This window comes from Medicago sativa, chromosome 2, assembly GCF_051527215.1.
Source record: "Medicago sativa cultivar Bolivia chromosome 2, Bolivia_mono, whole genome shotgun sequence".
NCBI classification, from domain to species: Eukaryota; Viridiplantae; Streptophyta; class Magnoliopsida; order Fabales; family Fabaceae; genus Medicago; species Medicago sativa.
This window is the reverse complement of record NC_140750.1, coordinates 9,392,536-9,405,393: the sequence shown is the minus strand read 5'-3', so window position 1 is coordinate 9,405,393 and position 12,858 is coordinate 9,392,536. Positions and strand designations below refer to the sequence as shown.

General features: G+C 31.6%; 1 protein-coding gene and 1 pseudogene across 2 annotated transcripts; one reads left to right on the top strand and one right to left on the bottom strand.

Annotated features, from left to right (window-relative positions):
* Positions 1–2,535: 2,535 nt before the first annotated feature.
* On the bottom strand, positions 2,536–4,491 carry LOC146944314 (uncharacterized). Its single transcript, XM_085742707.1, has 4 exons — positions 4,027–4,491; positions 3,752–3,898; positions 3,274–3,351; positions 2,536–2,977 (listed from the first exon to the last, which is right to left on the bottom strand). Exons 1-4 carry the CDS (start codon positions 4,414–4,416, stop codon positions 2,807–2,809), a joined length of 786 nt encoding a protein of 261 aa, XP_085598833.1. The 5' UTR covers positions 4,417–4,491; the 3' UTR covers positions 2,536–2,806.
* Positions 4,492–6,258: 1,767 nt separating this feature from the next.
* LOC146944313 (protein pleiotropic regulator PRL2-like) lies at positions 6,259–11,087 on the top strand (annotated as a pseudogene). The gene is made up of 12 exons (XR_015028132.1): positions 6,259–6,339; positions 6,760–6,855; positions 7,224–7,287; positions 7,371–7,456; positions 7,552–7,626; positions 7,758–7,841; positions 8,050–8,110; positions 8,230–8,300; positions 8,424–8,501; positions 8,862–8,927; positions 10,541–10,615; positions 10,753–11,087. The product of XR_015028132.1 is annotated as a protein pleiotropic regulator PRL2-like (transcript).
* The last annotated feature ends 1,771 nt before the right edge of the window (positions 11,088–12,858 follow it).

The window sequence follows — 12,858 nt, the reverse complement described above, 5'->3', positions numbered from 1 at the left end:
GAAGTCATCAAGTTGTTAAGATGTCATGTTGTCAAGATGTTAAGATGTCATAGATGTTCATGAAGTTTCTAAGACGTAAGATGTTGAGTCCATGCATACTCATTTAAAGATGAGGGCTCATGCCCTGGAGCTTTTGCTCAACCACGACGATGGAGCTTTTGCTCAACTACGACAATGGAGCTTTTGCTCAACCAAAGACGAGGGCTCATGCCCTAGGAGCTTTTGCTCAATAGCGACGAGGGCTTATGCCCTAGGATTATATTTATGCTCATAAGCGACGAGGGCTTATGCCCTAGATTGGTACCACATGCATTTGCATTTTAATGATGATTCAAGATGGTTTAAGACGTTAAGAGTTGCATAGTCGAGTCTAGATGCATTGTCAAGTCAAGTTGTTAAGTTGTGATGTTTTAACAAATTACTTTGTGATGCCTTTTAGTATGATGATATGTGACGATGATTGTGACTGCTATATGATGATATATTGCTAAGATGAAATGATGATGTCTATGTATTTGATTATAATTGTTAAATTATAAGATGTTTATATTGTTAAATGTAATTTATGCTTTATGAGCTTAATATTATTGTTTGAGAAATCTCACCCCTTCTGCTTGAAAATGTTGCTCTTCGTATGGGTAATTTGCAGGTAATCAAGATTAGTTGCGGTCGTGGGTGACTATCTCTCATTATGTCCTTAGGTGCTCTGATACGTAACGGGATGGGGATTTTAATACTATTTTCTGTTCCTTTACGCACTGCTTTTGAAGTTTAAGAATTATTATTGAACTAAGATTTATGAGACTTTTATGATGAGGCCTGCGTGCCGAGACTATTTCTATTGTTAAACTAAATCCGCTGCGAAGTTTTTAAATATTATGTTGATGAATTTTTGAAGGATAAATTATTATCTATTTTGTTAAGATTTTATGAATAAAGAGATGTAGCATTCCGTTTATGTGAATTACTCTGATAATTTATTATGAAATTTTTATGTTGGGAAAACGGGGTGTTACAGTTTGTATGAACGGTCAATGAGGATGGAACCGCGCTGCAACGAAGGGCGGTTCATCTGAGGGTCATGTGGGTCAGTGTGGTTATTAGCTTTGCCTGTATGGGCGTAAGTCTGAGCACCCCCCACCTCCCTAGGGGCATTGGTTTCTTCTTCCCGCCCTCCCCTTCCCCCCTCCTCCGGTTTTCCTCCAATAGCCAAGCTACTGCTATGTCCTATCACATAGCAGTGGTTAGGCTCTTAGGAGATTAGAATTAGGCTCTTAGGAGATTAGAAATAGATTTAGGATCTTATGTAATAAGCTTAAAAAGTTTGAAAATTATTGTAATGTATTGTTCATATATTAATAAAATGAGTTGTTTTTATGTTTGTGTCTTTTTATTTCTGTTTTTTATTTTATCCGCATTTTATTTTACGAATTGTAGAGCTTAAAATTGCAAAAGTTCTGCTTAAATACTATTCCGGAGTTTAAAATCTGGAAACCACTGAAGAATACTAACAACCCATTATGGAATACGAAATCCGGACCAGGGGTAAAATTGGAAAAAAAATAGGGCTGCGAGGAAATGCATAGGGTGGGAAAAGTAATACTCTTTTTTTTATGTCAAACCAGGGCGGAGCCACACACAAGCTTGTGTGGACTCCTGCCTGCACTACTTTTTTTTTCCTCCCATATATATTGATAGTCACACCCCCCTCCCATCCCATCCATTATGACATTAAAATACCAAACATGTCAAACACACTAATACACACCCGCCCAGCCCAAGTCCCAGCATCTCTTTCAAGATTTTTTTTTTTTTTTTTTTAATAGATAAACATAGTTAACAAACACACTTCAACCTCACGTTTCACACGAACTCTTTCTCTCTTTCTCTTCTTAGTGAACAAAACAAGTTTCCTCCTTGTTCCTTCCTCTTTGCTTTAAGGGTTTGTGTTGATGTTTTTTTTTTTTTGAGGGAGGGTTTGTGTTGATGTTGATATGTCCTTTTTGTTATTGATTTCATATAATTATTTTTATGTACTCATGAGTAGTGTTTATAAGATAGTTATAAAAAAAAAGAGAAATGCTAACCGTTGTCTCCAAACACTAGTTATAAGATAGTAGTATTTTATTGGAACTTATGTAATCAATTCCTTAAAAGTGTAAAAAGTGTTGTTTTCAACTTAAAACTTTTTTTTTTATTTCTTCAACCAGTGTCGAGGCACTGGTTAGCGTTACCTTAAGAAAAAGTAGTGTTTTTAGAATTGAGGATTATCAAGATTGAGCTGCGAAACCGCAGGGTGATCAACGTTTAGATGATTGTTTAGTTACTTATGTAGAGGGAGAGGTTTTTATTGAGATTGAAAATGTGAAAATTATTCAATATTTCCAAAAAAATGCAATTCGTAAAGGACAAATTAATATTCTTGGTTTCAAAAATGAAATGTAATATATTATTTAATGTTACAAATTATACATATATGATGCCTCCACTAGTTAAAAGTCCTGGCTCCGCTACTGTGTCAAACTCGTACAAATATTAGAGGATAGATAATTTATTTATACAATCTTTTTACTGTGTCAATTAATCATAACTGTCAGATTATAAAATCTGCCTGACTTCAATTATAAATTACTTACAAATAACACAAGATTAACTGTGATTTGTTAACAGTGTAAACATTTTACACTTACTCTTATCATATAATTAACTTCACAGTAAACATTATAGTCAAAAGCTAAACTACTCTTAAAAACAGTATATTATAAATAGCCTATTATCTAACATATAATGATCACAATTGCATGTTTTATTGTCCCTTCCTCCCTGATAATTCTTGTATTGCACTTTGAAGTCGTTCCACATTTTTTTTGAACTTATAAAGAGAAAATTCGGTGCAAGGAGGATCTTGTACCGCAAGGAATTCATTCCAACATTCATTGGTTTTTTCCGTGTTTCCCTTCATTTGGTATATAATTGCCTGTAAAAAAAGAAAGAATCAATGAGCAAACTTAATTTGACAAGTCTTTCTTTATATTTTTAATCAAAGAATCGACAAGGAAGATGTGCATTCGATTATTGGAAACTGCTATATGCTCATCGTGAATTGTTCAACCTTTGAAATAAGTTGATCGTGATAAACGACATTGATCGAATTGTATCTCCAGATAAATTTTATGTGATCGGGAGTTATGATCCGATAAAGCACAAGGTTTTTGAGATTATTTGATAATTTAGATGAGAGGTATGCAAGTTGAAATGATAAGGAACGTGTACCTTGTACAGTGGGCGTCGAGCATCTTTAAGCGAATCATCTTTCAAGCATGTACGGTTCAAGGCACTGTCCAGCTCTCCCTGCCAATTGAAGTTTTCTTTTCATAAATAGATAAAGAATTCACAACAAAGTACACACCCCTATGTCATTTGCAACACCATCGTCCAATAATTTGTTTTAGGTCATTGAAATTTCAAGTTATTAGGCCAAGATTTAACATTAATTTCGTATAGATCCATTAGATTATAGAAGTTCATTTGTCACTTTCAAAGTTGATTGTTCCTCTCTAAAGAAAAGTTGATGGGAAGGGTTGAAGGGACTGAAATGCAAAAATTAGACAATTGAGAAACTACAATCAGGTAAAAAAAATTGAGAAACCAAAACATATATACCTAAATTAGAGGCCAAAAATGTAAATAAACTTAAATTTTAAAAATAAATATGTTAATAGAGTATAGTGACAAGTTGAGATTTTTCAACCTTATAGATGAGCATTTCTACTAGTAACATTTCAATTTCATAAGCTTCATGTGCTTTGTTCGCATTTTCAGCCTTCTTTACGGCATTTTCCAGTATTTCCACCGCAGAATCTTCACTTCCACTCATTTCCAGCTTTTCCAAAGCTTGCTGCAACATATCTCTTAGTTAGAATATGAATCACATTGTCATTTCTTAGTGTTAAAACAATTATCTAACGTACTTAGGATATTGTTAACAATAAATCTTAGTATGAAGGAACTTGTAAAATATGTTACCTGAATCTTTATTAAATCAAGATATTCTTCTTTGAGTAAAGCCTTCAAAACTTTCTTAGTTTGTTTTAATGTTGCAGGATTTACTCGAGCTTTATTGAAATCCTCTTTCAATCTATCCAATATGGGTTTTCCACTATGAATTTCTCTAACGATCCATGACCTTGTACGGTCAAAGTGTCCGGACTTGGGCGTGAGCTTGAGCTTCGACTTTCGGTTTGACCCATAAGTCGAAAGATAGAGACTCCCAAGGATGACAATAACAACGGCCAGTGTTGCCATCTTGATATTTAACTCATACTTAGATGTGAAAGCTAAGATGAATTTTCGCATATCTTCATGATAATTTGAAGAAAGGGATAAATTGATCAACTTTTCTACCAGGTGATTCATACTTGAGTCGTATTCGTTTTCCACAAAGAGAAAGAACTATTTATATCAATGTTCCTACCAAATCATTTAGCACACAAGTGAAAGCCATATAGATATTGCTATATATGTAGCTTGTGAATTGTCTTCAAGCATAATTATGATTCTAGTCTTGACAAATAGGTAAAGAAATGTATATATCCTTTTGTCAAGAATCCTTCTCCGAATTACTTTTGAAGAATACAAGGAATGGATAAATACTTTCATTCCATTTTATTGCACACTCCATTAAATATCCAAATGAACATAATGTAATAGTTTGCTTGGGAGAAAATTGGATAATATTCGTCCTCGTCAACAAATGTGTATGTGTACAAATTTGTCTACTGTATGAGCTGGTTGGTAGGACACTTTTGTGTTAGTAATAGTTGCAGGGCTTTTGGTTTGTTTTCCACATGCCTTTTATATTGATTCTAATGATGTGTGGCATTTACACGTGATCATTCAAATTCTATTTAGAAAAACCAACAAAATTAAAGTCTTAAGGTCGTTGCCGCCGTAACAGCCATTGAAATTTAAAGCTTTTATCTTTGGCTTCCTTGCTTCTTTGACAACGGTTTTGGAACTAAATGTCATGAATTTTGAAGAGTTGATGAGTAATTTTTCACTTCTTGGTCATTGAAAGAAGTCTTCAATGCTCCATGACCTGACTTGGTCAACAAGTCTTCAACCTTTGAAATGTTTTCCATCTTTTTGCATCATATCCTCGTGTTTCACTTGAATATCTATCCATTAAAAACAAAAGAAAATGTAGTAAAATGCAAATAAAATATAAATAAAATCATTAATTTATTAAATAAAACTTAACTAAAAGTATAGTAAAATAACAAGTTATCATTGTATGCATGACACCTTTATGTTGGTCAAATTGGTCAAAAGTGGGAGATAAAGGAATCCTCAGGACCGAAAATCAATCAAGATACCATAGAAGGATTAAACTGATCAAGGAGAAATTAAAAATTTCTCGAAGCCGACAAAAAAGCTATGCTAATAATCGGAGGAGGTTTCTAGAGTTCCAAAAAGGTGAACATGTATTCTTTAGAGTAATTCCCAAACATGAAATATTAACAGCATTCCAAGCAAAGAAGCTCAATCCACGTGTTACATCGAACCATTCCAAATAATCCAACATGTGGGTCATGTACCATACTAGTTGGCATTACTCTCTTCATTGTTAGACTTGCATGGTGTCTTTCATGTATCTCAACTTAAGAAGTAAATTCCAGATCCATTCCGACCTCTGACTTTTGAAACTATAGAATTAAGATTCAATTTGAATCTTAATTCAAGTAGTGGACTGCAACATCAAAACCTTAAGGAACTTTTTTGGTTTGTAGGATATTGTTCCCATTATTGTGGGATTTAATAAATAAATAAAATTTATAAGATTAGACCTAAATTTAAAATTGAGGGTAATTTAGGCATATTAAAAAAGCCATCAAGCAATGACATGGCTATCGCTATTTAAGGTTAAGCCACAAAAATTAGATTAAGAAATTCTTTTCTCATAATCTCACCACTTTCTTGTGCCTCACGTAAAAAGAGAACAAAACCCTAAACTCTCAACCTCCTTCATCCCTAGTGCAACAAGAACGGTTCCCATCATTCTCCTCATCGCAAACTCTAGTAATAAGGTATGTTTGATACTGCCTAGTTTCTTATTGCTGTTGCTTCTGGGTTAAATCCCATAACTTGCTTTATAAACCTAGTTACTTCTTGGTTTGTACTGGGTTAATTTTTCAGGATTGACATTTTTCTGGTTTGACCTTTCAGACTAAACTGTTGTAGTTTCTATATTACAGGAATTTCTCAACATTTGCTTCAATGGAAAGCATGGCAAGTAATTGGCCACAACCTGAGTGGCATGCACCATGGAGAAACTACAAGGTAAGAACTACTTGACCACTTTTTCTTTTAACTATTTAATGATAGATGAGTGGCACAAGGGTTTGGTCTTTTTCATTCTCAGATTTTGTGAACCAAAACAAATGTAGTTGGGAATGTTTGGTGCACAAGATAGTAGTTTAGATCCATTTAAAGCATAGAACTGATAATATTTTAAAGCAAATAGGAGTGCAATTTCTCAATCATTTGTGGTTCTACTCAACATCGTAAATATCAATTTGAAAGCTTGGCTGTTCATACGCTAACATAATATTCGAAATAATTGGTTTTTCTGTTTGCTAATATCTTGATTCTTTCATTCTAATCAGGTCTAGCATACACAATTTTTCAGAATACCTTTTAAATTGTAATATTTTTTATATAATTTTAGCTGAGAAATTGACCATGATTTTTTTCCTGTAGGTTATCATCAGTGGTCACTTAGGATTGGTGAGATGTATTGCAGTTGATCCCAGTAATACATGGTTTTGTACTGGTTCTGCAGATCGAACTATTAAGGTATTTAATCAATTGATCACAGAATGCATGTTATAGTTGCTTGTTATGAGAAGACTTGTAGATAAAGACTTAAAACTTGGCGAACCATGTTGAATTATTGATTCTGTGGATCTCCTTCTTTACAATTTAATCTAAGATATCATTCTTTCCATGTATGTTGGCTTGTGAACTGCTTAACTAGGCTTATACCTTTTGTCAATTAATTTCCCTATTCAAATTTTGAACAACTACTAATTTTTTGTTAAACACTATAAATGAAGCTAGGAACTTTGAAATAGTTTATTAACTTATCAGGCCGAGTTTATTACTTTTCCTCTGTCCTATTCAAAGATTTGGATGTTTTTGTACTAAGTTGTTCATTTGGGCAGATATGGGACTTGGCAAGTGGTGTTCTAAAGCACACATTAGTAGGTCACAGTGATCAAGTAAGAGGTGAGGAGCTAAAGTATAATTATTTCTTAGTGATGGCAACAATTTTGAATTGGATTAATAATAACAGTGTGCTTTCTCTACAGGCCTTGCTATTAGCAACAAACATACTTACATGTTTTCTGCTGGTGATGATAAGCAAGTTAAATGTTGGGATCTTGAACAAAATGAGGTAAAATCCTCATGATTTTCTGGTGAATATTTCAGCAATCACTGAACTTATCAAATATATCTAGCCACTAATGAACGTTATATGATTTTATTTAGGTTATTAGTTCTTATCAAATATATCTAGCCACATTTGACATTTTAGTGACTGGAGGACACGATTCTGTTTGCCAGGTATGGACTTGTTTTGATAGTTACTTGATGATATATTGAGATTTAGGTGCATGCTGTACTTTCTGCTCATCTATTTCCAATATGTAGAAAATAAATGTGATCACTATGTTTTGGTGATACTAAATTTTCATGTCTGGGACATACGTAGTGAAATGCCGGTTCAAACTTTTTTAGGTCATGATCACGCTATCAGCTCTTTGTTTATCCGGCCAACGGTATGCAGATTCTTCTCCTGTTGTCTGTAAAACTGGCATGTAGGTTATCTGAGTAACTTGGACTACAAGTTCTTTGATATGATAATTGCGTCTACAAATTTCAGCATTCAAATTTGGCTTTGAAACATGTCTTAATATCGTTTTATTCTTTTAAATCTTCTTTTTTCCTTACTTTGGGGAGCCTTATTATGCTCACTTTTGTTAACAGGACCCTCAAGTGTTCACTTGTTCTCATGATTCTACAATTAGGATGTGGGACCTTAGATATGGTAATTTATTGTTGATTTTTCATATCTTCTTGTTTTTCTTTGTTTGTTCTGTGATTATATGCCTTGAATTCGGTTCTGGTATGTGTTTTTTACCAACTTTACACAATGCGCTAATGCAGGTAAAACAATGTTAGCTCTTAAAAACCATAGAAAGTCTGTCTGTTCGGGCAATGGTTCCACATCCTACGGAGTATGTGTTCTGTATCTTGATTGTTACTTATAGAATGATTGGCTTATTTTTATATTTAAATTTGTTATTTTATTTTTTCTTCTCCGTCTCACGCTCTCACCCCTTCTTATTTGTTGGCTGCAGGCAAGCTTTTGCATCTGCATCGGCTGATAATATTAAAAAGTTCACCCTTCCAAAAGGATATTTTTGTCACAATATGCTGTGAGTTTATAAACTTATTCTTATCAAACTTGTATGATTACGAGGATCATTAACTATAAGGTTACCGTATATGGTAGAATAGAAAAATGAAGGTGGAATGTAATTGTAAACTGTTATTGAAATGAATCTGATAGAAAATACTACAGTAGAGTCTAAGATATATATAGACTATGCTACTAGTGACCATCCTAATTGGTTTCAGTTAGTTACAGATCAAAATATTTTAGAATGAGCCAAGCTTCTAATGAAACTTGTAAACATAAAATTGAAAATATATAAGCTGCAACCAGTGCAAATGCTAGAAAATAGAAAAGGACTATAATTGACGTGTTTTCATTATTTAATTTGTTGCATGTGCAGGTCTCAACAGAAAACTACTGTCAATGCAATGGCTGTCAATGATAAGGGTGTTATGGTGACCGGAGGTATTGACCTAAAACTAAGTGAATTTCTGTTTAGGGATTATGTTTCATGGAATAAATTCAATAAAGACTTAATTACACTTTTGGCCCCTTAAGTTTTCCAAAGTTGTGATTTTGGTCCCCTAAAAAAAATAACTCTTTCCAGGCCCCTAAGTTTACTTTCTGTTGCAATTTTGGCCCCCTAGCCCAATTTTGACCCAGTCAACGCTGACGTGGATGCATTTTTGTATTTTTTAATATTTTTTTTTATTTTGTAATTAAAAAATAAATAAAAATTAGTAAAAAAATTGAAATTTTTTTAAAAAAATTCTGGAAAATTGAAAAATTAATAAAAAAATTGGAAAAAAATATTAAAAAATTCTGGAAAATTGAAAAATTAATAAAAATGAAAAATAATTGAAAAAATTTAAAAATTCTGGAAAATTTTAAAAAAATCTGAAAAAATACGGAAAAAATTAAAAATTCAGGAAAAATTAATAAAAATAAAAAATGATTAAAAAAATTAAAAATTGAAAATTCATTAGTATTAAAAAAATTTAAAAATTTCGAAAATATCTGGAAAATTTGAAAACGGAATTCTGGAAAATTGAAAAAATTGAAAATTCTAGAAAATACGGAAAATATTTAAAAAATTTTGAAATTCTCATTAGTATTTTTTCCGGGAATTTTTGTGTATTTATAAACCGGAATACACATAATTTTTTGTGTATTTACAAACCGGAATACACATAATTTTTTGTAAACCGGAATACACATAATGAAAATTTCCCGGAAAAAATACTAATGAAAATTTTCCCGAAAAAATACTAATGAAAATTTCGAAATTTTGAAAAATACACTGAAAAAACCTAAGCTCGACATATATACTAATGAAAATTTCGAAATTTCGAAAAATACTAATGAAAATTTCAAAAATTTCATTTTTTTAAAATGATTAATCTTTTTAATTTTTTCGAAAATTTTGAATTTTTTTTAAATATTTTCCAGAATTTTTATTTTTCATTAAAATTTTAATTAGAATTTTAATTAAAATTTCGAAAATTTCATTTTTCTAGAATTTTAATTTTTTTTCAGAAAATTTCGAAATTTTGAATTTTTTAGATTATTTTATTTTTGTAATCATTTTTTATTAATTTTTCAATTTTCCTGAATTTTATAATATTTTTTTCAATTTTTTTATTAATTTTTCAATTTTCCATAATTTTTTTTATTAATTTTCAGATTTTTTTTCAAATTTTTTTGTAATTAAAAACACATTTTTATTTTTGTAATAAAAAAACATTTTTTTATTTACAAAAATATTTTTTTATTTTTTATAAATTAAAAAAATAAAAATAAAATAAAATAAAAAAATTTACACACGTGGCGCCCATGTGTCTGTTGATTGGGTCAAAATTGGCGTGGTGGGCCAAAATTGCAACAGAAAGTAAACTTAAGGGACCAGAAAAGAGTTATTTTTTTTAGGGGGCCAAAATCACAACTTTGAGAAACTTAGGGGGCCAAAAGTGTAATTAAGTCTTCAATAAATCCTTGTCCCTATTTTTCGCGATCACGTGATAAACTTGACTTTGTCATATGTTTCAGGTGACAATGGTAGTATGTGGTTCTTATTCAAAAAAAAAATGGTAGTATGTGGTTCTGGGATTGGAAGAGTGGTCAATTTCCAACAATATCAAACAATTGAACAACCTTGTATGCTACATATTTGGCTGCTTTTATATGTTTAGTTTGATGCTAGTTAGTTCTACCGTATACACAAGATTAACAATCATGTATAACTAACTACTCTTATTATCTGTTTCATCTTTCCCTAACCTTCCTTCTTACAGGTTCAATGGACAATGAGGCTGGTATTTATGCTTTAACGTATGATTTCACGGGTACAAGGCTTATATCATGTGAAGCTGACAAGACCATAAAAATGTGGAAAGAAGATGAGACTGCCACTCCAGAAACACATCCACTTAACTTCATACCTCCTAATAACATTCATCGATTCAAGATACGCGATCGTCATTTATTCTGACAAGTAATACACATTTTGATTAGATGTATTGTTACTTGGAGGTGTTGATAGACAATGACAAATGGCTAGACTCACACAAGTGTGAATAAGTGGAGAATCTCGGTTTTGAACTCCGGCCTCATGCATATTGTCTTTGCAGCTACCAACTAAGTTGTATCTACAAGACGTTCAATTTTTTATTCACACTTCTCTTCATAACAAACTTTTCTCATCCTTTTTGCACCATTGTATTTCATGTTGGTTATTACTATGAACTCTTAGTCTTTATTATAAAAGAAAATCCACTTTTTAGACTCATTCAATAAATGATATATCTAATACCTAATATATACTAGATACATTGTTATTGAATGACTATAAAAGTAAAATTTATCTTATAATAGACACTGGAGTAGCAAAATGATATGTATTTCAATAGCTTTGCAATTCTTTTTAGTGCATAAACTACAGAACTCTCCAAACACAACCCAAAAAAACAAAAAGAAATGTGCCTGACATGTATGTTTTGTGATATTGCTCGGCTAAAAAAATGCATTTTTTTTTTTAGTTTTTTGTGTAATTTAAGGGTTAGGCAGGAAGCTTACAATGATATTTTTTTTTATGTTAACAATGATATATTTGATACATAATTGATAAGTTTCTAATTTCTTTTACATATACTTTTTTAAACAATCATTTTTAGTTATACTTTAAAAAAAAACATTTGTAGATGCGGTTTTTTAACATGATTTTTTTTTTCTTTCGTAACTTATTCATCATATTTTCAATATAAATCAATTATTGCAGGCATACAATATTTTCGTTGCACACTTATGCAAGTCAAACAAAGTCCAAGAAGCATAACACACTGTTCATAATTTAAGAAACTGATTACACACACCCAAAAATTACCTTAATACTTCAACCAGTAGTTAATTGTCGTTGGAGGTTTTTAAGGTAATTTTGGATGCGTGAGAGCAATTTCAGAAACTTAAATAGCAATACCCTAATTTATATCCCTCCATGCAATGGTAATATCAGGCTTCACGTCAGCTAGGCTTCCAATTTCCAAAGCCAATTTGCCACACCGTGTCTTCAAACTACATACCCCTTTTATAAATATTTATAACCGTGGTTGAGTTACCTCAACAAACAAAAGAAAAACCGTGGTTGAGTATGCCTTTACATGGGAAAAATATAGGAAAATAAAAAATATAAATATTTTCCTCTCAAATTTTAAAAAATATAGATATTTATTCCATTTCCTAAATAGGGAGAAGAGAGAAATAAGTACTTTATTATAGTACATTACAAAAGATGACACAAATTAACAACGAAACTTTCTATGATTTTATTTAATTTTTAGTTCAACTTTTTTTCATTTATATCAAATCACATCAATCATATAGCACTAATCAAATAGCAATAAATCTTAACAAATTTCCTCATGGCCCCGGACTAGGCTCTGTTTGGTAAACCACCAAAAAGAGCTTTTAGCTTTTAGCTTATAAGCTCATTTGACAAAAAAAGCTCTGTTTGGTAACACAAAAGCTCTGTTTGGTACAACGAGCTTATAGCTTATTTCAGGAGCTTATAAGCTATTTTTCAGAAGCTACTTCAAGTAGCTTTTGAGCTTATAGCTTTTAGCTTCTCATTTTTTTCTTCCATATTTACCCTTATTATTCAAAGCAAAAGCTATCAGCTAATTTTACCAAACACTTCAACTAACTTATCAGCTAAAAGCTATCAGCTAGCTTATCAGCTAAAAGCTATCAGCTAACTTATCAGCTATCAGCTAATTTTACCAAACAGAGCCTACATATATGACCAATAAGCAACTGAAAACTTTGCAGATATGACCCCCACAAAAAAGGAACTTTTTAAATAATTAAAAAAAAACAGTACTTGCATGGTTTTTTTTCACGTCAAC